Source organism: Cryptomeria japonica, chromosome 10 (genome assembly GCF_030272615.1).
Source record: "Cryptomeria japonica chromosome 10, Sugi_1.0, whole genome shotgun sequence".
Taxonomy (NCBI): domain Eukaryota; kingdom Viridiplantae; phylum Streptophyta; class Pinopsida; order Cupressales; family Cupressaceae; genus Cryptomeria; species Cryptomeria japonica.
Genome location: NC_081414.1, coordinates 101,024,637 through 101,048,986, shown reverse-complemented (window position 1 = coordinate 101,048,986; position 24,350 = coordinate 101,024,637). Strand labels below are relative to the sequence as shown.

The 24,350-nt window shown below is 32.9% G+C and overlaps 1 protein-coding gene across 6 annotated transcripts in view; it reads right to left on the bottom strand.

The window, feature by feature from the left end:
- Positions 1 to 24,350, bottom strand: part of LOC131072555 (flowering time control protein FY) — a 104,448-nt gene that overhangs the window by 52,009 nt on the left and 28,089 nt on the right. For 3 of the 6 annotated variants that reach the window (XM_058008732.2, XM_058008729.2, XM_058008728.2), the window contains exons 5-13: positions 13,448 to 13,516; positions 13,149 to 13,253; positions 1,927 to 2,022; positions 1,714 to 1,796; positions 1,430 to 1,501; positions 1,226 to 1,323; positions 852 to 911; positions 672 to 732; positions 476 to 563 (exon numbers count right to left, since the gene is read on the bottom strand). In XM_058008732.2, coding sequence (XP_057864715.2) covers positions 476 to 563; positions 672 to 732; positions 852 to 911; positions 1,226 to 1,323; positions 1,430 to 1,501; positions 1,714 to 1,796; positions 1,927 to 2,022; positions 13,149 to 13,253; positions 13,448 to 13,516 — 732 coding nt within the window. Of the gene's footprint in view, positions 1 to 475; positions 564 to 671; positions 733 to 851; positions 912 to 1,225; positions 1,324 to 1,429; positions 1,502 to 1,713; positions 1,797 to 1,926; positions 2,023 to 4,941; positions 6,212 to 13,148; positions 13,254 to 13,447; positions 13,527 to 24,350 lie in introns of those variants that run through there. The other 3 variants (XM_058008731.2, XM_058008730.2, XM_058008734.2) reach the window with 2 other exon arrangements.

Below are 24,350 nucleotides of genomic sequence, written 5' to 3'. Positions count from 1 at the left end.
TCAATTATGAATCATATGATTTGATAATATAAAATTTCCTATGCAATGTTATACTACTGACAATTATTCACAACTTCACACATGGTAAGCAATGAAAGGAACTAAATATTGTGACACAGTAGTAAATGTCTTCCCCTTACAGCATTTAAACAATAAACCTGTGTTAATAACATTAGCAGTGTGTGATGTATTACTAGGATAGAAGTCAGAGTATGGTTAGTATATAACATCTGTATTCTCAAAAAAGACTAAACCTTGGACTAGCAAAAACTTATATGAAATACATAGAGTCTTCCGACAGAACCAGAAAATGGGAAATGTCACATGAAGACGTCTTCAACAAATGGAGCAAAAACCATAACAGAATTCAAATATCAAAAGATATACATTAAAACTAACTAAACTATGCTTGATAAGACTACTGTAAAAAATAAAATTTCAATTCCCCAAACAAGCTCTTAGACAAAAGAAAAACCTTTATAGTTTGGTCCTTCGATGCAGTAAGCACCCAATTACCATTCTGATTCCATTTGACACAGAGGACTGTATTCTTATGACCATGTCTGCACTTAAATGTCAACATTAACCAAACGATTTCATCAAAAAAGTTCACAAGGAAAAACCTCAAGCTCCTTTGAAAATAATCTATTAAAAAGCATATAAATACTCACAGATTGCTTAGAACCCGTCCTGTTTTTGCATCCCACAGTTTTACGACATTGTCCTTACCCCCTAGAGAATTCAAATAAAGTTTCAACTTTCAGTCAATATAATATCATAGTTTGGAAATATAGACAGAAGCCTCGAACAGTTGTAATCAACCTGGCTACCAAATCAGACTTTGATCTTACCAGAAACAAGCAAAGATTTTGTTGGATGCCAGTCAACACTCTTTACATCCCAACCATGACCTGACTGAGTGAGAACCATATGAAAAGACCCTTTGTCAATCCAGCTTATTTTTGCATTCTGAAATTAAACTAACTTTAGTTGAAACTACATGGGTAAATAAAATCAATAAACAATAAAATTGAAAAACACTATTAATACCTAGCTGAGGAAATGTTTTTCTGTCTCAGAAAATGGGATATGTAAGAAAAAGTATGCAGAGATAAATAGAGAAAAATTTATCAGATTAAGAGAAAGTATCCACAGCAAAATAGGTTGAAATTCACACACAGAAGTCATTTTGTATGAAGTAAAGCTATTGGCATATTCTTGTTACCTTCCAAGGAACGTTCTTCCTGACATCGAGCAAAATCCCAAACTTTAACAGTTGTGTCATCAGAACAGGAGCAAAACTTTAAATCTGTCCTACAAAAACTGTTCAAATACAAAAAGCAGCATTGCAACAGATGAAATAAAGATAGATAATTGGCAAACAAAACCAAAAGTACAGGGAATACACAAAGCACTAGAACAAAACTACCTCAGATCACGTACAGCCTCTCTGTGTGCAGATTTGTTTGCTTTCACATTATTCATATTAGTTTGCCAGTACCTGGAAATTGCCATCAAAGAATGTGTGATGAAAAACATGTGAAAAGCATTCTACTGATATATTTAAATAAATAGACAACAAAACTAACTTTGCAGAAGACAATGAGATAAACTCTTGCTCTGTAAATAGTCATTCATAAATGAAACTTGAAAGCCCTAGTGATGAAAAGATAAGGTTCCAAGAACAGCACAGATTATAAATGTGAGACCCACTTGATGAAACCACCATCGTCACCAGTGACCATCCAATTCTCATTGTGACTCCATACCATTGACCGGACTGCCTGATCATGAGCCTGGTAACAAGATAAAGTCACATACAAATTAATTTATGTGTTACATATTTAACATATAGCAGCAGAATCTTTATCTATTTAACAAAACTTTTGCTTCTCTCTGAAATAGTTTAGATGAAGCGCCTAATACCTGAAGAATCATTTCAAAATTAAAAGATTGCCCATTCCAAAGTGTGAACTCTCCACTTTGTGAACCAGTAATAAGGCGCCTTCCCGGTGGTGTCCACTTCAAATTAACCAAAAAGGTAAAGAAATAACTCAGAAACCTCATCCAGCACACAAGAGGCAGTGCAAGGATTTCAAATATTGTTTAAAGAACTGCTAGAGCTAAACATGGTATTACTCAAAGCCAAATGAAGTACCACTTTAATTTCCCAACCAAGAGGCTAATTATAAAACCTGAACATGTAATTAAAATAAGAGTATTTTACTACTACAATACCAATTTCAAAAATTCTAACACTGGACCAAGATTGAATCATCAATTAATCCTAGCATATTAATTTCAGAGTTTCATAAGTCAAAAAGATAAATTGTAGCTGCCCACAATGGTGAGATGAAAATAAAGCAAAGCACATGAACCTATTGGCATTCCTTACAAACAATGATTTTAGGCTTTACAATTTTAGGCATGTGTCTAACTGAATTCAAAGAGCTAATCTTGACAAGATTATCAAAATTCACGTGACCTAATCTTCTATGCCATAGCCAACTTTCATCATATTTACCCAGCAAACATTTTTTGCCCTTAACCTCTCTTAGATCATATACATTACTTTCAGTTCTCTTTCCTTCAGCCACTAATTTCCCTAAATTAATTTTTCTAACTTCACAACCTTGTGCATTGAAAATCACAAAATACCCATTGTCACACATCTGGTTGACACTTAATAAATTATACTTTAGTTTCTCTACATACTGAACATTATGAAGATTTAGAGTACCATTAATGCTTAGAGAACCTTTACCTCGAATTTGCATTGATGATCTGTCACTAAACTTTACTGCACCACCATTCCAATCAGTTAAATTAGTAAACTTACTCTTATCATCTATCCTGTGATTCGAGCAACCACTATAAATTATCCACAGATATTGTTTCTTTGCAATGCAGTCTGAACAATCATGGATTTCTTCTCTTTCTTTCTCCACACCTTTTCTGTCTTTTTATCCAAAACCTTGCTCTTTGTCCTATTGTTTTCTGTAAAATTCATCTAACAGTTTCTTGCAATATGACCGATATTCTGACAATTAAAACAGATCATACTAAAGTCCTTCAAGGAATCAAAAGAATTTCTACTGATATGTAATGTCCTCATTTTGGAGGCAAAATAATTAATTAAGTTGTCCCAATTAATAATATTTCTTAAGGATAACGTAATTGATTATTTTAATTAAAAGTATTAAGTTAATTATTTATAAAGTTATCAAATAAATAAAAAATTAAAAGGTAACTTTATATTTAATTAATGTAATAAAGTGACTTAAATTAATATTATATCATAAAAGTCACTTAAGTGAAATAATATTATTTCTAGAAGCTTCTTGAAAGGTTGGAAAAAAAGTATAAAAGAAGGTCCAGTTAAGCTTCTAACTCGTCCAGGATTTGATTTTTGATTTGGGAGTTCTTGTAGGGAGAAGGAACCAGTTTGGGTTTCTGCTATTATTCAGCCTTTGGGAATGGTAACTCTCATAGGTTAAGCAATTTTGAGGCCGTGAAACTATCAGCTGAGATTATTGCAGATTGGAAAGCATATCTCAGTCCTTTCATTGATGCAAAATTAGTGGCCAAGGGCCAATTTTCTCATTTGCAATTGGAGGGTTTGCTGGAGATAATCTTGCTTCTTATGTTACATCAATTCAGGCATTGGTGAATCGTTTGGGCATCATCTCCAAAAGCTATCGGGTCTGATACAGTTATTACACTTATGAATTTCCAGTCATGAGAAACACGTTTTTGCTCACGGGGGTGCCTAGAGCCATCGATTTCATGCTTTAAAGGTGGCACTTGGTTCACAAAGGAGTGGAGATCATTTTAGGTGCTTGTGTTGGCACTTGGAGGCAGCCAACAATTTAATAAAATTATCTTCTCCAAAAATAGGGGCGGCAGCTAGAGAGTCGCGATTTGGGCACATGAGGAGGTCATTTTTAGTGGAGTTTGCATTGCAATTCATCTATTCTTTAAGGAGACTTTCCTTTACCTAGTTTTCTGTATTTTTTATAGTGCATTGATCATATGTCATCATTAGGGGAATTGCTGCTGTAGATATCATTTTATATTAAATCTTCATTGTAATTGATTCATGAATGTAAGCCTAGAGTCATGGTATCTACATGTTCGGTTGTATTTGGAGATTGCATATAATAAAGGAGAAATAAGTTGCATGTCATTATTTAATGATATATCCATATTCATGATGATAGAAGTTTGCAAGCCAAGTGTTTGTGAAAATGACACTTGACTGTAGGTGCACATTTCTAATTTGGAAATCATATATATGTATTGAAAAGGTCAAAAGAAGTCATTTATGAATTGAGCTTATAGCTTAGATATTGTAGAAATCATTTGCAAACATTTTTGGTGCCTTTGTATCAATTAGAGGCATTTATATCAGACTGATAACTCAGACCAGCAAGCTAGAAGTTTGTATGTGAATTGTTTGACAATTTTCCTTGTGTTATAAACTGCAAAAAACTACATCAAATTGGACAAGGGATATTACATGATAAAAATTAGCATTCCTTCATGGTAATACTCTGCAATTGACTACTTTATGACCAAAGTACTTACAAAGATTACAAAAACCAAGAAAGGAATGATATATGTTGTTGCCAATCTTCTTGACAGGAAATGCCATTATGAATACCTCTTTTGCTCCTAAACTTTAACTAATTTATTACTATTGTTCTTGTCACTAGAACTTTAGCCTTTTTCAAAGCCCAAACCAAATGTATTATTATTTAACCTCTATTTGGTTAACATTTCATCTAACAAATCTGAACTCTCTTCAAATTTAATGTTTATCAAAGCCTATCTTCAATTGTTTAAGTTCATTCCTCAAATTGACTACTTCATTTTCGAACTTTAAACAATTTTCAGATTTTAAAAAGAGTTTGGTGTTGATTACCTTTGCTTGCTTCTTACCTTCTTCAATTTCAATCTCCAGATTGATGATCATCTGGTTCCTTTCCTCAAGTTCCCTTTTGAGGCCATCACCTTCCTTCAATGCTGACACTTTTTGCTGTGAATTCTCTCTTTTTAATCTCTTCTAAGGCACACAATAGTTCTCCTTCAAGACTTATCTCACTCTCTTCATCATCATGCAACTTTCCATCACTTTGATTTGCACTAATAGGTCCGATTGCCATAAACAATGTTTCAACACTAAACTCTTCATTGTCTTTTGAGTTTGAATTGCCTTCTTTAATGCATTAGCTTTTCTTCTTTTTTGAAAAGTTTTGTTGTTTGTAAGAAGATTGTCCTTTATTCTTCTTTTTGAAGCCTTCCCCATTATCTTGGTCATCATTTTCATAAGGACACTTAGCAGCACAATGCCAAGTTTTCCCAAAATTGAAGCACTTGAAGGGTAACTTCCCTTTGCACTTGCCAAAACTCCTTTTTAGTTTATTTACCAAATATGTAAGTTCTTCATCCATGTCAGTGTCTCATCCCAAACTTTCTCCTTTTGTCTTCTTTGTGGACTCGAAAGCAATTTCTCTCTTAGTAGTCTCTTCATCATACGTTCTCAATTCATAAGCAATTAGTATTCCATGCAAATCAACAAAAGTAATTTGTTTAAGATCTCTAGCTTCTTCTATAGTAGAAATTTTAGCATTATACCTGGAGGGTAAAGATCTTAGAATTTTATGTACCACTACTTTTTTTCTCACTACTTCTCCAAGGCCCTTGATTGCGCGTTCACTATCTCGTCCACTCGTAACAGATAGTCTACAACCTGTTCTTCTTCTTTCATGTTTACACTTTCAAATCGATCCCTGTAGGTTTGTAATTTGGCCCGTTTCACCTTGTCATCTCCTTCATAAATGCTCTTCAATTTGTCCCAAAATTCCTTGGCTGACTTACAATGCATAACTTTGACAAACTCAATGTTAGACAAACCACATAGTATAGTATTTTAAGCTCTGGCATTGTCTCATAATCCCTTTTCTCCGCAGGATAAGTTAAAGGAAGGCTAGGCATAGTATAACCATTTTCTACTGCTATCAAAACCTAAGGAAGAAATATAACTTACTTTCCATTCTAATGGTCCAAAACCCTTCCAAAGGTGCCTTGTTAGACGAAGACCCTTCCAAGTTAGCCATGTGTTATATAGCCAAGATCTACTTAGACTGATTAGGTCTTTTTCTAAGCATTGGCTCTGACACCAATTGTAGAACACAACACAATAAATAAGTAACTTCAATCTGGTTGATAAGATAAAGTATCCTACTTGACCACTGAAACAATTACTTTCAATCTGAATATTGACCAACAAGTTTAATCTGATTGCAATCTGAATATGTACTCCAAAACAATGTTATCCTTCAATAAACTCTCTACAAACTGAAAACTGATTATCCTTGTCTGTTAAATCAATAAGGAGTATAAATGATATTCTAAAGCATATGCATAAAATGGTTCCTTCCAGGAATACAAATTCTGAATAAACACAGGATTACAATCACATTGCTATATAGCTGACTCAAGCCTTTGCACTTTCAGTTCTTATTCTGAATCAGATTCAGAACTGTCTTCAATGCCTATTCAATGTGCTCAGAATTATCTTCAATCCATCTCACCAATAAAATATACACAGGACAGTCTTCAATGTCTATTCATAACCCTTTCTCAACCTTACAGCTCTATGAACATCATGCAGACAACTTTTTCAGATTATGAATGATATTCTTTATCCTTCAGATTCGGTCCTCATGGAAATACATTTCAATTTCTTTCCTTTTTCAGCATTTACACAATTTTTACTAACTTCCTCTCCCAAACTCCAAACAAGGCATATATAGTATGTGAATGCAGGTTGGGGAAGTTAGAACTGTCATCATAACTACCTCATGGTTCGAACTGCTTTCAACTAACCATAATACATTGTTCATAAACCAAACATTGCCAAATACTTGTCAAAAGGGTCGCAGAAATAAGGATAGTGATTAGTTGTTATTTGAAAACGGTTATAACTACAAAGAACCGACTTCTAACTTCCATTCAAACTGTCCTCAATACAATCTTTTGTTATAAACATAATCATTTCAAGGATCACATGTTGCTGCAAGACGGATATTAGATCCTTTGTTCAATAGTTCCAGATATGGCATAATAAATAACAACAAAATAATGGTAAAGATTTCAAGTTTTGAATTCTGTACTCTCATCAACACCATTCTGTTCTCTGTTCAGTTTGTCATGTTAATTCTTATATATCTGCTGTTAACATTAGTAATGTTGTTGTCAATCTACAGATATCAAAATGCGTATTAGAAACTGCAAGCATTACCAGCCCAAACTGGGTGTGCAAGTGGACATCAATGACAAATATGCCAACAGAACCCTACAGACAAACTTAACACTAACCACAAAGAGAGTACATTGAAAACCATAGAAACTCATGCATTTCGCCAAGATTATATTTCTATCTGTAAAATTCAAAACCCTATGGGTACCTACATCTGTGGCTTTCCTCTTGACATTTCCTGTCCCTAAATTATAAACCTGACTACAAGACTGCCAAACTTTAATGCTTCCCAATTTTGATAATTTGAACATATACAATACTCTTTTTCCAAGAAATTGAGTAACGACCAAGGAAAACGTTTTGATATTTCTGCATGCAGGAATTTTTTCCTTCACTAAGCAAAAAAAAATTTGCATATTAATATGCTTAATAACTATATAGACAGATAGCCTAAAAATGTATCTTGTTGCTCCATTAGCCAATAAGAGCCAAGGAAATATCTATCACAAACAGATTAGTCTATAAAACTAACAACAATTTCTATAAAAGATGGTAAAGACCATGACTACAAACCAAGTTTTCAAGAAACGAAATGTTCTCATTGTCATAGGAAAGGACATACTAAAGAGAGGTGTTGGAACCTTCATTTAAAAAAGAATAGTTTCACCAATCAAACAATTCAAATTTTATTGCATCCAAACTATTTTTTCCAATCTTGTGTAGATAAGACAGTCTTCAACTCTGAAAATCCGTATGCTTTATGAGCTGTGGAAATTTCATAATTTTAATCCGGATCTTATTTGATAGCTGTCCTCAACTAGTTGTAAAGGACTATTAAATTGGAATTACGAGTAAAAGCAAAACAGTACTTTATATCAGTAAAGTAACATGACTATGCGGGCTGAAAGGGACATAAAGTTTAGAAAATAGACATGACATGAAAACCTCTTTCCACGAAATGCATGAACAGACAGAAGAATAATGATAAAAGTAGTCTATTGGTCAAGCAGGCCGGAGCCCCACTCTGCTCTCCACTACTTTTTAACGTGGTACCATACACTAACGAGTCGATTCGAATTAGAGAATCATTCTGAAAAAATGTGTTGGAATAAAAAGTTGAAGGACTCTAAGTTAGAATGTATGCAAACAAATAATGAATGGATTGATGGATCCAAATGGAAAAAGATAACATATATGTTTCAGTTGTTGCAATTTCAAATTTTTTAGTAGAGATAGAGTGAACAAAGGGGTACTACTAAAAATAAGTAAAGAATAACTGAAAAGACTACAATAGAAACATGTCACAAAAACAAAGAGTGTTGTTATTGAGGAAGAACCATAACAAGAAAGGCATTCATTAAGGATATGAGTGATTTCACCAAGTTGTCTTGAGGACAAGATAAAATTTTAGGCCTCTGAAGAATGTTAGCATGATATAGAGGGCAGTGAGGCACCACACATGTCATTTGGGTCATTTCTAGACCCATATATCCATTATATACCACTTAAATAGCTTTAAAACACCTCTCATATACCAAAATAAGCTATAAAAGTGTAAAATACTATAGAATTAAAGGCAAGTTCGTGGGAATAAGATAATTAAGAGCTATTATGAAAGAATATGATGGAAAGGCATTACGAAAAGGCATTAAGAGCATATATAAAAAAGGAAAGTGGGAGATAAGAGTGTGAAATAGTGTGGAATAATATGGAATCATATATGAACTAAATATATATACGAATAAAGAAGTGTGGAAGATAAATATGATTTATATGGATGAAACATGATGAATGAATTATGACATATGTAAGACATTAAAGTAAATGGGTATATGATGTTATGGATGTCTATATATGAATGTCATTTATTATAAATTGGTTTATAATTATTACATATATAAGTTCTCCCTTTGAATTGCATCACACCAAGATTTACTACATATAATAGAATATTAAACCTTACACTTTGGTCAAGGTTTTTCTATCAACAATCACCAACAACTATACCCAATAAACCTAAGAAAGAATCTGTACCAAATAGCGGAAAAACTATTCTTGGCATGGACTCATAAAACAAGAGTCCCTTGGAATAAACCACGAAAAACAAATCAGATTAATGAAAGGAAACACCTTGTGATAACCCTCACACAATAAATGAAAGAGAGTAATATATAGGTTTCCTCTGAAAATATGCATACTCATTTACATTAATTATCATACTCAATCACTACTAATCAAGCCATCCCTATAATCATTTGTGGACCTCTTGGAGAAGCACAACCCCTATAACTAGTGACTCGGCACAATTTAACAATCATCCTGATCCCCCTACAACAAATATGTGATATTTCATCAGAATGGGAATTTCTTCTTCTTCAAGTTTAGTAACCCTTGCCTCGTACAACTAAATTCAGACTTCCAGATCAACCATTACGTTTTTCCTTAAAATTGTTCTCGAGTACTTTCACTAGAACAATACAAATAGATTAAGAATGGAAATGTGGGCCCTGGCCTCAACTCTGTAGATGTTAAAGGCTGGTGATTTGGATCTTTGGCTGGCCTTATTCTGCAACCAAGTGTAAATATTTTTATTATTAATACAATTACCGCAACCTTGGTTGTGCCTTACAAATCAAAAATAAAGAATGGAAATCTGGAATTAAGAAGACCCTAATTAATTTCTTAATCATAGATTAGAAAAGGGCTTCAAGCTGCACCTCTCCTAAGGATGACAAAAGATATGTAGTAAAGGTAACCCATCAATATTTGGCTTAAATACAGTGCAACAATCATACACAAAAGAAAAATAAAAAGCCTCAAGGAACCACAACTGACACTTTTCAAGTGAAAGTTTTGTTCCTGTGAGGTTTTTTATTGTCTACTTCTACATTCATCAATCATATAGATTTAAAAAGAGTACTTGCTAATCTATCCTAGAGTGTGGAACAAAATGGTCATAAATTTTAATTGAGCACCTTCAAAGGAACCCATGAATTCTTGTCGTATACCAAAACAATGTTGCACCAAAATTCCAAAAAAAGATGAAAGAAGTGGAAAACATCTCCAAAATTACCCATGCATTGTGGTTGGACCATGCAAATTCACCACTCAAAAGTACCTTTTTTTCTGCAAAAGCATAGCAATGACCCAACAAAGAATTGAAAACAAATTTGAAGCAAACAAAAAAATACCCTACCACAATGACACAATAAAGAATCATAATTCTTGTAGTGGACATGTCATTCCTATCAAATCATGACACAACATTGATTTCCTTATGTATAAAGGAAAAATGGAAAAAAATATATACCAAGCAAAAACAAAAGCCAAGGAGAAGAAGTGAGTAATAAAATCCATGCAACAGAAAACCAAGGAGAACTACAATGCTATCACAACATTTTGCAACTTATCTGTGTTAATGCATGATAGCCTTGGTAAGATAAATGATTGAATGAGAGATAAATGAAGTCTCTCATTCAAACATTTATTATCGTGAGGGGGCACTATCAAGTGATGTCTTGATCGGCCATGTCCAAAAGACATGGCCGGTCAAGGCATCGCTTGACCGTACCCAGCCCACTACATATACCAAATGAAATGTGTGAGAATGTACATTGAAAATAAAAAATGCTCCTCCTCTCCTGCAACATAAAAGAAGACAATCAGATTTATACAACAATTCAGTGATAGATAATACATAGAAGAAGATAAATTTTAATTCTGATCCACAAAATTAACAATCTGCAGTTAATTTAAGAATAGTCGATGACCCTACAAGAACATAACAGATTGGTCTCAACTCTGACTTGGTTGAAAAATCAGACAACTATTCCAAAAAGGGTGAAAAGATAGAAAGAAAGAAAGAAACTATATTAACGTCAAAAAATAATCAAAAAATAATCAAAGAAGGAAAGGACATCATGCACAAGTAACGAAAAATGAGAAAAGAATTTAAGTTATAAAAAATAGAAAACAGAATTCACAAATTAATATCAAATGAAGCAAATGTATGAAATGATAATCGATTGTTATTAACAAAGTAGAGGAATACTCCTTATATAATCATTTACAGAAGATCTTTATATAACTAAAACAATCGAGAACTAAAGACAGAATAGAAAGATTCTAAATACTAACTGACTTACAGAATAGAAAGTTACTAAAAACTAACTAAACAACTTAAATAACCATTATAAGCTAAATATTACAACATTACTTTATAATGTATGCTTACATTTCCATATTGTTGTATGAATGTATATAACATTATTTAACTATAGAAAATTAGTTCCACAAATATTTTTACTAAACCCACCAAACAAAACAGATGAAAATAAGACAGATTGGAACTTATTTAACTACCATTAAAACTAAGTAGGAAAATACCTTAAATAATAACAAAACCCAACAATGAATTTTATAAGGAACATGGCACAGCATGCGTAACATTAACGTTAAAAAGCAGGTTAGTAAACATTTAGTTATTGTCCTTAGTGAACAAACTTCAATGGAGTTAGTCTTTAAATGTATTGGCTATCAGACAGTTCATAGTGCAAAGAGCAGTGTATCAGATACTCTTTGAGGTCTTGCAAAATATTCTAGCCAATGCAGAAGGTTCCAACATAAAATAAGAAATTACTTCTGACACTATGATTGTTGAACAGGATACCTTTTTATTAGGTTCATTACAAGAATAAATCACTTAAGAAAAAGTTGTGCAGGTACAAACATGTGGCAAATAAGATGGAAATGATGACATGCTCAAATCCCTGATAAAGAAATAATATCAACTGTTAGTAGCGAAGTCAACCAAGAAGAAATAATAAATTGAAATAGAAGAATCATAGATCTATCAAAATGATGGAGGTACTGGGCATCACTAAAACATTAATATCAAAGGATTTAGATTTGCATTCAAAAAATTTAAAAAGTAATGTGAAGGTCAATATTAGGGCACGGGACTCTGCACAGTATCAAGATAGTACATATGCTGACATGCCTTCCACTAAAAAACTGCTGTAGACAAAAAGGGAAGATAAATTCCTTTCAGTTTATTGACAACAACCTATTGTTAAAAGACAGTTTATATTTCCTCCTGAAAACTGCTTCTTTGCAAATCACCAGTTCAGTTTCAAAGACCAGCAGCAAAGAAATCCAAGGCACAAAACTTTCCAACAAATTGAATTTTGTTTTGAAAAAAGATTTCATACCAGAAAAAAGAACTTCTACAGTTTTTTCACCCTACTGAACAGGTGAGAATAAACACACAGGCATCAAGGAGAAAGGACAAACTTAAAACAGCTTACTAAATAAAACAATACTAGTGTTACTAAATCCTCTAAAGAATATTGTAATGGTAGAATCCAGTATTCAGAAACAAGACATGCTGTGGAAGATTTTTTATATTTAGTGCTGATAAGGAAATACTCACTGAGGAGCTGTAGTAAGTATATTTCTATAATTGCATTTGTATGACTAAAAGAAATAAATAACACTCACATATCTTCTAGTGTTCACTAGCTACAATATTTTGAGGATGGTTAGAAACCTATTCTACCATACCTCTTTCACTTGTGGAAGACCTCTTCTAGGGGATTCTTGGATGTAAAGGAACAACTGCAAGAGTCTTAAGGGATACAATTTGGTTGGCAACAATAAGTTTTCTTTAAACAAAAAGATGAGAAACTACTTTTCCAAATGATACCTATCCATTCACCAAGGTGCAGTTAAAAAAATTTAAACAAGATTGGGCCATAGTCGAGGTTCTCTCATTCCTTGCATAGGCAAAGGTTTCTTTGACAATCACAATGCTCTGTTGGTGTAAATCTTGTTTTCAGGAGTAAAATAAAATGGATTCATTCAAATAAAATAGAACAGGAGTTACCACCACTCGGTTGATAGAGCATCGATTTTTGTTTGTGGATGCATGCACAAATTTTGTTGCAAAGCTTGTAGCAGGATTGTCTGGGTAGGCAGCAGCAGGTAACATCTGCAGAAAAATTTCTCTCCCAAACAAACTGATTTCAGAAAGCAGCAGATACTCCAACAGAAATAGATTTCAGAAAAATGATTAAAGTTTAGATGAATGAAAAACAAGCAATCAAATGGCAGCATTTTATATTTTGTGATCTGCTTCAAATTGTGGAATGTTTAAACATTCATTTACTAGAAATAATGACTCACATCTACAGCTGCGATGGGTGTGGGTTGCAAAATGGTACCATCCCCAGCATTGTGTTGTGACATGCGTACCTGCAACGCCCTATTCAATTATATTAAAGCCTACTTCAGAAAATACTAAAGCCAAACATCATATAAATTCTATGAGAATTTGAGAAGATTATAGTGATTATTACTACTCATTGAAACATAAAAATCTTCCCACAATTACACAAAAAATATTTCCCTTCCCACCTATTCAAGAATATTTTTACAATATGCATATATTTACTATGTTGTAATGCAGTTTCCAGAGTTGTCTGAAATTGCAGGTAAGACCAACTCTGATAAAATACAATAGGCTATGCAACCTGGCAGGTTGAGCAATAACAACAACCAGCTTGTCATGTCCTCTTTTTCAAATTAAGATAATTAATAATATTATTTAAAAACTGAACCAATAATATATAGTTTTAAAAGCAACTTAATAATATTATTATAATTAAACGTGCATTGAATTGAGATAATTTCAAGCAAAATGAATAATTGCTAATGGTATCCGACCTAATTGATGTAAAACGAATTCAAGGGTGAAGAGTCATATAAAGAAAGGATCAGATTGCTCATTTCAAACATCAATCAATCCAATTCAAGGCGACTAAGGAACAGAGGAGCAGACCTTAGTAGCAGATTTGAAACAATCTTTTCGATTACCTTGCATTGAAGGCAAATTCATCAGCAAAAAGGGAGAATTTGTAAAGTTTATTCAATTTCAATTGAAGAACAAGTTATATTACTAATAATGCTATGTGATTATTATTTCTAAATTCAATGTCTAATAATTCTGATTTATGATGCAGGCTGAAGGAGAGAGATCATTTATCGTTTTCTATGTCTTCTCCAAATGATTCTTATCAGCCTTTATATGTTTAGGCAATCAATCAATAGATGTCTTGACCGGGCATGACCGATCAAGGCACCTATTGATTGGTGCCTCTTCATGCCCGATATCGGTTATTATTTGGCATTTAGCAATTATCATTAATTATGCAGCCCGATAATGAATCGGTGTTTGATAACAAAGCGGGGTTTAATTTATGTTTACCCGATACCATTACATTGCGGGTTTTATAACATAACATTATATGTTATCGGGTTAATACCCTGATAACATATTAATGTTGATTCATAAAATGAATCGCCATTAATATGCTATTGGGTTTATTAGCCCGATAGCATATAGATCAATGCTTATCATATATGCACAGTGTTAACAATTGCTAATAACAGTGACAATATTTATAATTTGACAATCATCTGTTAAAACCCGATTATCATATTCAAATCGGAAAGCATAGCAAAGAAGAATAAACAATAACAGAATTAAGGAGGTCAATTGCAATGGTTAGAGATGTCTTATCTTGCAGAAGCTATTATGCATTAACAGAATTAAGAATCAGATTTAGGAGCGAATTTGAAAAAAGGACTTAGAGCAATTTCAGGGCAGATTCATGGTGATTTACACCAGGTTTTGAGGAGCAGAAAATTCAGATCAGACCTGATTGCAAACAATTTCCAGACTTGAAAAGTCATTTCCAGATTTGAAGGAATCCGAATTTTTTAAAACATGATTAAGGATCTACAAAGAGTGAAGGACTGAGTGTTGCTTTATTATTATATTTACATGATTATTGAGTCATTGTGTTTCCTTTCAGATTTTGATGTGAGATTGGAAGGCTAGGAAAGATGAATATGAAGAACTCACCAATAGAAGGACAAGGTCTACATTCCAAGGCGAGCACAAGATTCACATTTCAATGATGAAGACAAGGAGAAACATCATCACAACTTCAAAGATACAATGTGGAGATGGCTACACAAGGATTACTCTACAAAGATGGCAAGGTGACATGAAATTTAATAGCATGGAAGAGTTCAACGTCAACACATTCAAAGCAAAGAGGAAGATAAAATGCGCAATCAAGTCTAAGGAACATATCAAGATAGTTCTAAAAGAGGCGTCAAGGAAGGAACACCTCAACGATGCAAGGAAAGGACATCATGCACAAGTAACAAATGCAGACGGAGGATGCACTTGCAAAGACAACACTATGAAGATGAGGATCACATTCACCATTTGACAAGGAATTCAAGAAGATGATAAAGAGGGATACTACTACAACAATCTTGAATTTCCTTCGGAAATCCAAGATCCTAAGGTCAAAGTTAAAGAACATTCAAGATCAACACCTCGAGATTAAGACATGATGAAGATGATGGTGAGGCATGGACAACATCAAGGCAAGAATCACACTACAAGGAAGACAACCACATGGAATGTATTACAACAACAAGACAATCAATGAAGAAGACGTCAAGATGCATATTGCAACATATTCCACAACTCAAGAATAGCATACAAGGAAGTGAATTTCAAGATTCCAAGGTTGAAAGAGGAAACTCATCATAAGGAGGAAAATTCCCAAATAAGATGTGAAAGTTAGATGTGTCAAGGAAAGAGAGTTTCAAAAGAGTTGAGCAAAGTTAGAAACTTGATCACCAAGATGATGCAATTTGCGAATATGACCCATCATAATCACATCAAAGCTTGGAAATGTTGAGTATCAAGAGATATTGCCCAAAAGCAAAGACTTCTTTGTAATGATCTATAGTCATCATCAACCAATCAAGTCATTCAAAGTCAAGGTGTCCAAGTTCAATGTACCTAGCTCATCTTACTGTCATGTCCCCTCCTTAAATCGTTATATATAGCCTAAACAAAACAATTATTATTATTAATTAATATATTATTTATTAATGTATGAAGATTTGAAGCTATTAAATACTTATTTATTTATTAAATATTATTATTAATTAATATTTTCTTGAAAATTCAAATAGAATAAACTAATATTATTGTATAAACAATGATATTACATACTTTTGTAAGGTAGTGGTAGAGTAGTATTTATTAATTATAAGTTACAGGCAGCACATCTGTGTATTCGATGGGATGCAACAGCAACTCGTATACATCAATTCGATAATAATCAAGCATTTAACCTGAGCGCTTTTATTCAATATCAATTCGATAGTCAACTACAAACTAATGGATATCTTAATTAAGAGGTACCTTTTTACTAATTATCAGTAATAATAATGATCAAGACACTGATCACATGTTAAGAGACGTAATTAGATCATAATGGGAAAAACACAACCCATTAATGAAGGGTTACAACTCTCAACGAAAAAGCAGAATAAAAGTAAATAATAAAGGGAAAATTCATTCCATCGAAGGGGAATGGAATATATATATTATGGGTAATCATCAGATGGAATATAGATATTGGCAACCTGGGATTGTAAATATATCCAGTTTGGATCATTTGAGCATTTGGCCGCAAAGGCCCAATCAGGCAGTAAACATCTTTGTTCTTGGTGGTATGCACGGGGATGTGCTTAATATATATACAACCTATAATATTTTAATAAAGGATTTAATAGTAATGTTAATATACTCTATAATACGTAAGGCAGTCATACTTAACCCCATATACAGTGGCAAACCAGATCTGACGCACGTCAGATCTGTCTACCCTTGCAGCTACCAGATAGACTAATGATTAGAAAATGGCATTGTTAATAATTGATATAGTAGGGAATATATATATATATATATATATATATATATATGGTTTGATTAGACTAATAACAATATTAAATTGTATAATCAGAAAGAACTAAATAGTAATATAATTATAGAAAATAATATAATGATTATAATTATTATAATATTTTATAAGAACTGCTCTATAGTAAAATATATATTATAATACTATCTGAAAATAAATATAAATATACATAGAAATATATGGAAATGGTAATTTGAATTACTGATTGAACGGTGGAATGACACTGATTTCATTCATGTTAAGATAGATTTGTCTCCTACTTAAGTTAGTTTAAGTCATAAGTGTATAGAAATAGATTAATTATGGTTAAACAGGTCTAAACCTAATAGGGGACATTACAAGTGGTATCAGAGCATGTTCTTGCTCACCTGAGGGAAAAAGGCTGCCAGCTGGGATTAAAGGAGAAGCAAGCAGTGACAGGTACGCATGGGAGTAATTTTCTGAGTTAGTATTAAATGTAACAGCTATAATTTATATATAATAAAATAGTAATTGTTAAACTTTTGTGTACAATCACAATAAAATTAGTGACGTCAATACAATATGATATTAGATGGGCAAATAACATACAATTGTTCAAAACAATCTTAAGGCTCCATTACTGTTAGACACTATGCATATATAAACCCGGAAATGAATTAGAAAATCAAATTCAGTCTGTGCAAATTATTATAAATTTATAATACTATGAATTCATATAATGCTAATAATATAAGGATTAGCGCAGTGATTGACAAACAATGATTAATGCTGATATAAAGCAGAACTAACAAAAAAAATTGATACAAATATAAAACAGGGAGAACTGCTTATGGGGCACCCTGTAAATATAAATCAGGGAGAACTGCTACTAGGGCACCCTGTAAATCTAAATCAGGGAGAACTGCTTATAGGGCACCCTGTAGATATATATTAGGGAGAACTGCTATATAGGGCACCCTACAAGACAACATTGGTAGGGGGAACTGCTGTTTAAGGCACCCTACATAATAATATTGAGTAGGGGGAACTGTTGAACAAGACACCCTACATGATTATTTTCTCCACTATCATAATTTATGTTTTTGTTTCTGATATTGCTACATGAGTCTCTCTTTATGCTATAGTTGCTTATATAATCATTCCCTAGTGAAAATTGTAGTATTTTCTAACTCTAATCTGCAGGTTTAACTACAACAGAAGTTGAGGTACTTTCTCTTAATCCCTACACCGAGATCTGAAACATCATAACTAGGATATTTCATTAAGGGACGTGTTTGATGTGTATTCATTGCCTTATGCCTGACATATGTACTTCATGCCTTACGTGCATTTGTGATTGATGATTTGCAGCTATTCAATGAGCATTCGTTTCATATGCTTTAAAATATATATGTATGCCTTGAATAAATGCTCATATATTTGTATGTATGCTTCATGTCCTATATGCCTTATGTGTATTCATATGGGTGTTTCACATCTTATGTGTATTCATATGTATGGTTATGTCGTAGGAGTTTTCATGTGTATGACTCGAGCCATATGTATATTCATGCTTTGCAATGTATATGTTTCATGTTCTATATGTGTATGAATGCCTAGACTTATATACCTAATGCCTTGCTCATATTTATGTGCCTTACATGTATAATCAATACTTCATGTGTTTTCATATGAATGCTTCTTGCCTTAAGTATATTCACGCATATTCTCTATGCCCTATGTGTATACTTTATGTTTTACGTGTGTATTTATTGCCTTAAGTGTATGCTTCATGTTTTAAGTGTATTCACATGCCTTATGTATGTTTCTCTTAAAAGTATGTTTCATGTATATTTGCAGATAATTATGTGTTTTCTATATGCCTAATGTGTCTTCAACATGATTGCTCCATTATATAAATGATTATGAGGTTGTATAATGTTGTCATGTTTTCGGCATGATTGCCCTTTCCTAATGTACGCTTTGTGTACTCTTTGCCTATATAGTACACGAATTCGTGTGACTGTCTAATGCCTGATATATTTTTCAGCATGTATGCCTTGAGTCTTTATGCGTGTCTCATGACTGATGTGTCTTCAGCATGTCCATTCCATGACCGCCTTCCTTATATATATCATGTGCCTTATGTGTATTGGTATATTGTTTCAGGCCTTACATGTCTTATGTGCATACTTCATGCCTCAGTGTATTGGTATATTTCCTTGTGCTTTACGTGAATGCTCTCTCTATGTTTCATGCCTTATGTATATTACTTAATGTTTACATGTGCACTACTTCAAACTTCATGCTTTCGCACTCCATGTCTGATGTATAGGATATTGCTTCATGCTTTACGTGCCTGCTGTGTATTTATTGCTTCACCCCTGACATGTATACTTCATGCCTTACATGTATGTATATGTCTACATGCCTTATGAATGATTTATGCATTGGGCATGTTCTTGTGGATGATTTGCATTATTTTCCATATGTGATTCATGTGTTCTTCATGCTTTGTATGCTCTATGACAGTGAATTTATATGCGCTATGTGCATTCATATATATACTTCTTGACTTAATTGAATTCATGCTACTTAACTTAAGCAAATTCAAGTGTATAATCCGTACTTTATGTACGTGTATTTCACGTGTATGTTGCATGCCTTAATTGTATTACACATATGCTTCAAACCTTGTGTATATTCATGTGTATACTCCATGCTTTACGTTGATGCTTCTTACCTCATATACTTTGGATTTGCACCTTATGTGTATTCATATATATGACTCATGTCTTATGTGTACATGTGTATGCTCGGTGTGTTGGGTTTGTGCATAGAGTGTTTACTCTGCATGTTTTTCATATACATGCTTTGCACATGCATATGACATGTACGCGTCATATTTTACGTGTATTATTGTCCATGCTTCAAGACTTTCATGTATACTTCAAGTCTTGCATGTATTTACATGATTTCGTGTGTATTACTTCATACCCTCCCTGTCTTACATACTTTTAATGCCTCATGCTACATTCCTTGCACGTATTCATGTGTATTAGATGTATTCAGGCTTCATCCCTCATTACTTTACATGTATTGAGTGTATATTTCATGTATGCTACATATCTTTATGTATGCCTTGTCTTTTTATTGGGAGATAACTCAATTTGAGAAAATTGTTAATTGCTTGAGGACAAGCAATTTCAGGAAGGGCGGACTGTCATGTCCCCTCCTTAAATCATTATATATAACCTAAACAAAACAATTATTATTATTAATTAATATATTATTTATTAATGTATGAAGATTTGAAGCTATTAAATACTTATTTATTTATTAAATATTATTATTAATTAATATTTTCTTGAAATATTCAAATAGAATAAACTAATATTATTGTATAAACAATGATATTACATACTTTTGTAAGGTAGTGGTAGAGTAGTATTTATTATTTATAAGTTACAGGCAGCACATCTGTGTATTCGATGGGATGCAACAGCAACTCGTATACATCAATTCGATAATAATCAAGCATTTAACCTGAGCGCTTTTATTCAATATCAATTCAATAGTCAACTACAAACTAATGGATATCTTAATTAAGAGGTACGTTTTAACTAATTATCAGTAATTATAATGATCAAGACACTGATCACATGTTAAGAGACGTAATTAGTTCATAATGGGAAAAACACGACCCATTAATGAAGGGTTATAACTCTCAACGAAAAAGAAGAATGCAAGTATATAATAAAGGGAGAATTCATTCCATCGAAGGGGAATGGAATATATATATTATGGGTAGTCATCAGATGGAATATAGATATTGGCAACCTGGGATTGTAAATATATCCAATTTGGATCATTTGAGCATTTGGCCGCAAAGGCCCAATCAGGCAGTAAACATCTTTGTTCTTGGTGGTATGCACGGGGATGTGCTTAATATATATACAACCTATAATATTTTTATAAAGGATTTAATAGTAAAGTTAATATATTCTATAATACGTAAGGCAGTCATACTTACCCCATATACAGTGGCAGACCAGATCTGACGCACGTCAGATCTGTCTACCCTTGCAGCTACCAGATAGACTAATGATTAGAAAATGGCATTGTTAATAATTGATATTCTAGGGAATATATATATATATATATGGTTTGATTAGACCAATAACAATATTAAATTGTATAATCAGAAAGAACTAAATAGTAATATAATTATAGAAAATAATATAATGATTATAATTATTATAATATTTTATAAGAACTGCTCTATAGTAAAATATATATTATAATACTATCTGAAAATAAATATAAATATATATAGAAATATATGGAAATGGTAATTTGAATTACTGATTGAACTGTGGAATGACACTAATTTCATTCATGTTAAGATAGATTTGTCTCCTACTTAAGTTAGTTTAGGTCATAAGTGTATAGAAATAGATTAATTATGGTTAAACAGGTCTAAACCTAATAGGGGACATTACACTTACAAAGAAGATAACTACCCATGTGGAAGGTACCAAGTTCTATGTACCTAACCTCATTTCTCATTGGTCCACATTCAAGGGGGACATGTGTCCAAAACAATGTAATTTTCTCATTGCTCAAATAGGAGTTGGTTATAACTAACCCTAATTAGGGTTTCAACATGTAATCTCGGCCATTGATCTTAAATCAATCCTGGCCCTTGAATTGTAATTGGGATGTCTCTGTAAGGCATTACCTTCTCATTTGTAAAGTTTAATAGTTAATCCTTAATAGACAATAAGTAGCAATTAGCAGTAGAGTAAGAGGAAGCTAGAGATTGTTGCCAAGACTATGGTTGAACTAATACATGATTTTCATTGAAGCATGGTGGATCTTTATCCGGTGTTTCAACAATTTGCATGGTTTCTTGTTACTTCTCAAATTTAGTTGAAGTTCATTGATTATAATGGAGAAATGTGATGATATTTTGATGGAATTCCAGTTCATACCATTTTGAATTTGTTGATTGCAAATTGTAGTGCATGGTTAGTCTAAACTTGATTTAGCACTAGTTCGATTGTGGATGTTCACTTCAAGTGCGCCAGTCTTGGGTATTTGATGAATGTTTACAATATGAAAATCCTTTGTTATCCTTTGGAGGTTACAATACTTTTGTGTAGTTGTTTCCTCATGGTGGAGCAAGGCTTGATTATGGAACCCATCTCTCTTAGCACTATCGTTTTTCATCAATGTCCTTAGGTTTAGATTAGATTTCTCAGCCCTTCATCCTTTTGTCTTTTATTTTCCAAGTGAGTTAAGTTAGATTCCACATTCCATCTGTGATTCATAGGGGTAAGTCCCTTTGTGTTAACCAACATTATCACATCAAATACACTGAGTCTATCTAACATTAAAAACGATCGTTTGTCTTATTTGGTCATATTGTTAAGCATATGAGGCTTCTTTGTTCAAGAGAGGATAGAATACTTGATATTCTATTTTGTATTCGAGGTGTCCTAAAAAACACATCAGCACATTCCTTTTTTGTTCTTACACTTGTTCATATGCCCTCTTTTTCCACAATTCCAACACTACTCTTTTCGGAGAAATTAGAGTGTCCTTTAGACTTATCCTTCTTTTTATCCCCTTTAGCCCTTTCTCTTTGGACCTACCCCATGCATGCAAGCCATCTTAGGAGTCAACATTCAAAGACCTTCTCGTTTTTTTTGAAATACATATAGCAACAATTATCCATCATTGGCTCCGCATTACCACTATTTATGGCAACAATTAATTTTTTCAAGATTCAAGCAAATAACAAATAAAACAAAATACACTTGTCTTCATCTTCTAACTTAACATCTAATAATGCAAGCTCACGTATAATCAATTTAAATGCATTTAAATGATCTACAATTGAATCACCAAGTTTCATCTTTAATGTATCGATACACACACAAAAAAATAGAGAAGAAGATAGAGATATAGATAGAGATGGAGATGGGAATGGAGAAAGGGGAGAGGAGGATGGATAAAAGGAGAGAGATATGGAGAGATAAAAAGAGAAAGAAGAGAGGATTACAAAGATGTGTAGAGATAGAGGAATAGATGCACACACCCATATACTATACATATATGTATATATATACATGTGTATATGCATACATGTTTATATATATATATATATATATATATAATGTCTTTTGAGATATAATTTGTTCGAAAAAAAATTTGTTTGATAGATTTCACCTACCTTCTTCCACAACTTGTATGTGGTGTCTTTTGTGGAGACATGCAAGAGGACGAAATCTATAAAACACAATTGTCGAACTTCTTCCGATCTTCATCCGACATAGCAGATAGTTTTGTTTCATGTGAAACTAGCAACCACCGATCTCTCTCTTTAAAGAGATCCTCCATCCTCAACTTCCACATCCTGTGCTAATGTTGTTGAATTTCTCAATATCTTGGCAAAAGGCAATGGCCATGCTATACAATTCTCTTCACAAATATGCAAGAAACCACAAAGAAAAAGCTCACACTACATCCAAAACCTTCACTACATCGAAAAAATCTTCAACACTTACGAGAAACGCATCCCCCTCTCAATAGAACTGTAAGCTCTAATACTAAATGTTGATAACAAGGTGAAACTAAACTAAAATATTAACTTATGAATGTGTTTGCAAATTTGAAAACTAGATTATCAAATGAGATTAAATGTGATTGCACATTCAACACTAATATAAAAAATCAGCAAACCATAAGAAATCAGGTTTACATGGCGAAACCCTTTTGGGAAAAAAACGCCAAATGAGAAAGGAGGGCAATATATAATTAATCTTCAATGAAGAGATACAAAACAATACACTTCACTTCTACACTTTGGTCAATCCAAAATCACTCCTTTACTTGCCAAATACTTCACATAAAATTACTATTAAATGGCTCCAATTTATAGCAAATTGTGGAAGGTAAAACCACAATTGTAAGCCAAAACAAGAGGCAAAAACCACTTACAAATACCAACACCTAGACTAATGGGCAGCCAACAATTATAGCAATAAAATAATGATTTTTACATGGCTCCGACATGAACAATTAGCCCATGGCCAATCAACTCATCAACCTCCCGAATACTTTGTAACTCCCCGATGACTCTTTTGATCACACAATAGGACAGTCTTTCACCTTCCAATCTTGGGCACCCAACACATGACCATTCATATTTCCAAAGTGGACGCCTAGAAAGAATCTTATCCCATTTTGTCTTGTAACCATCACTG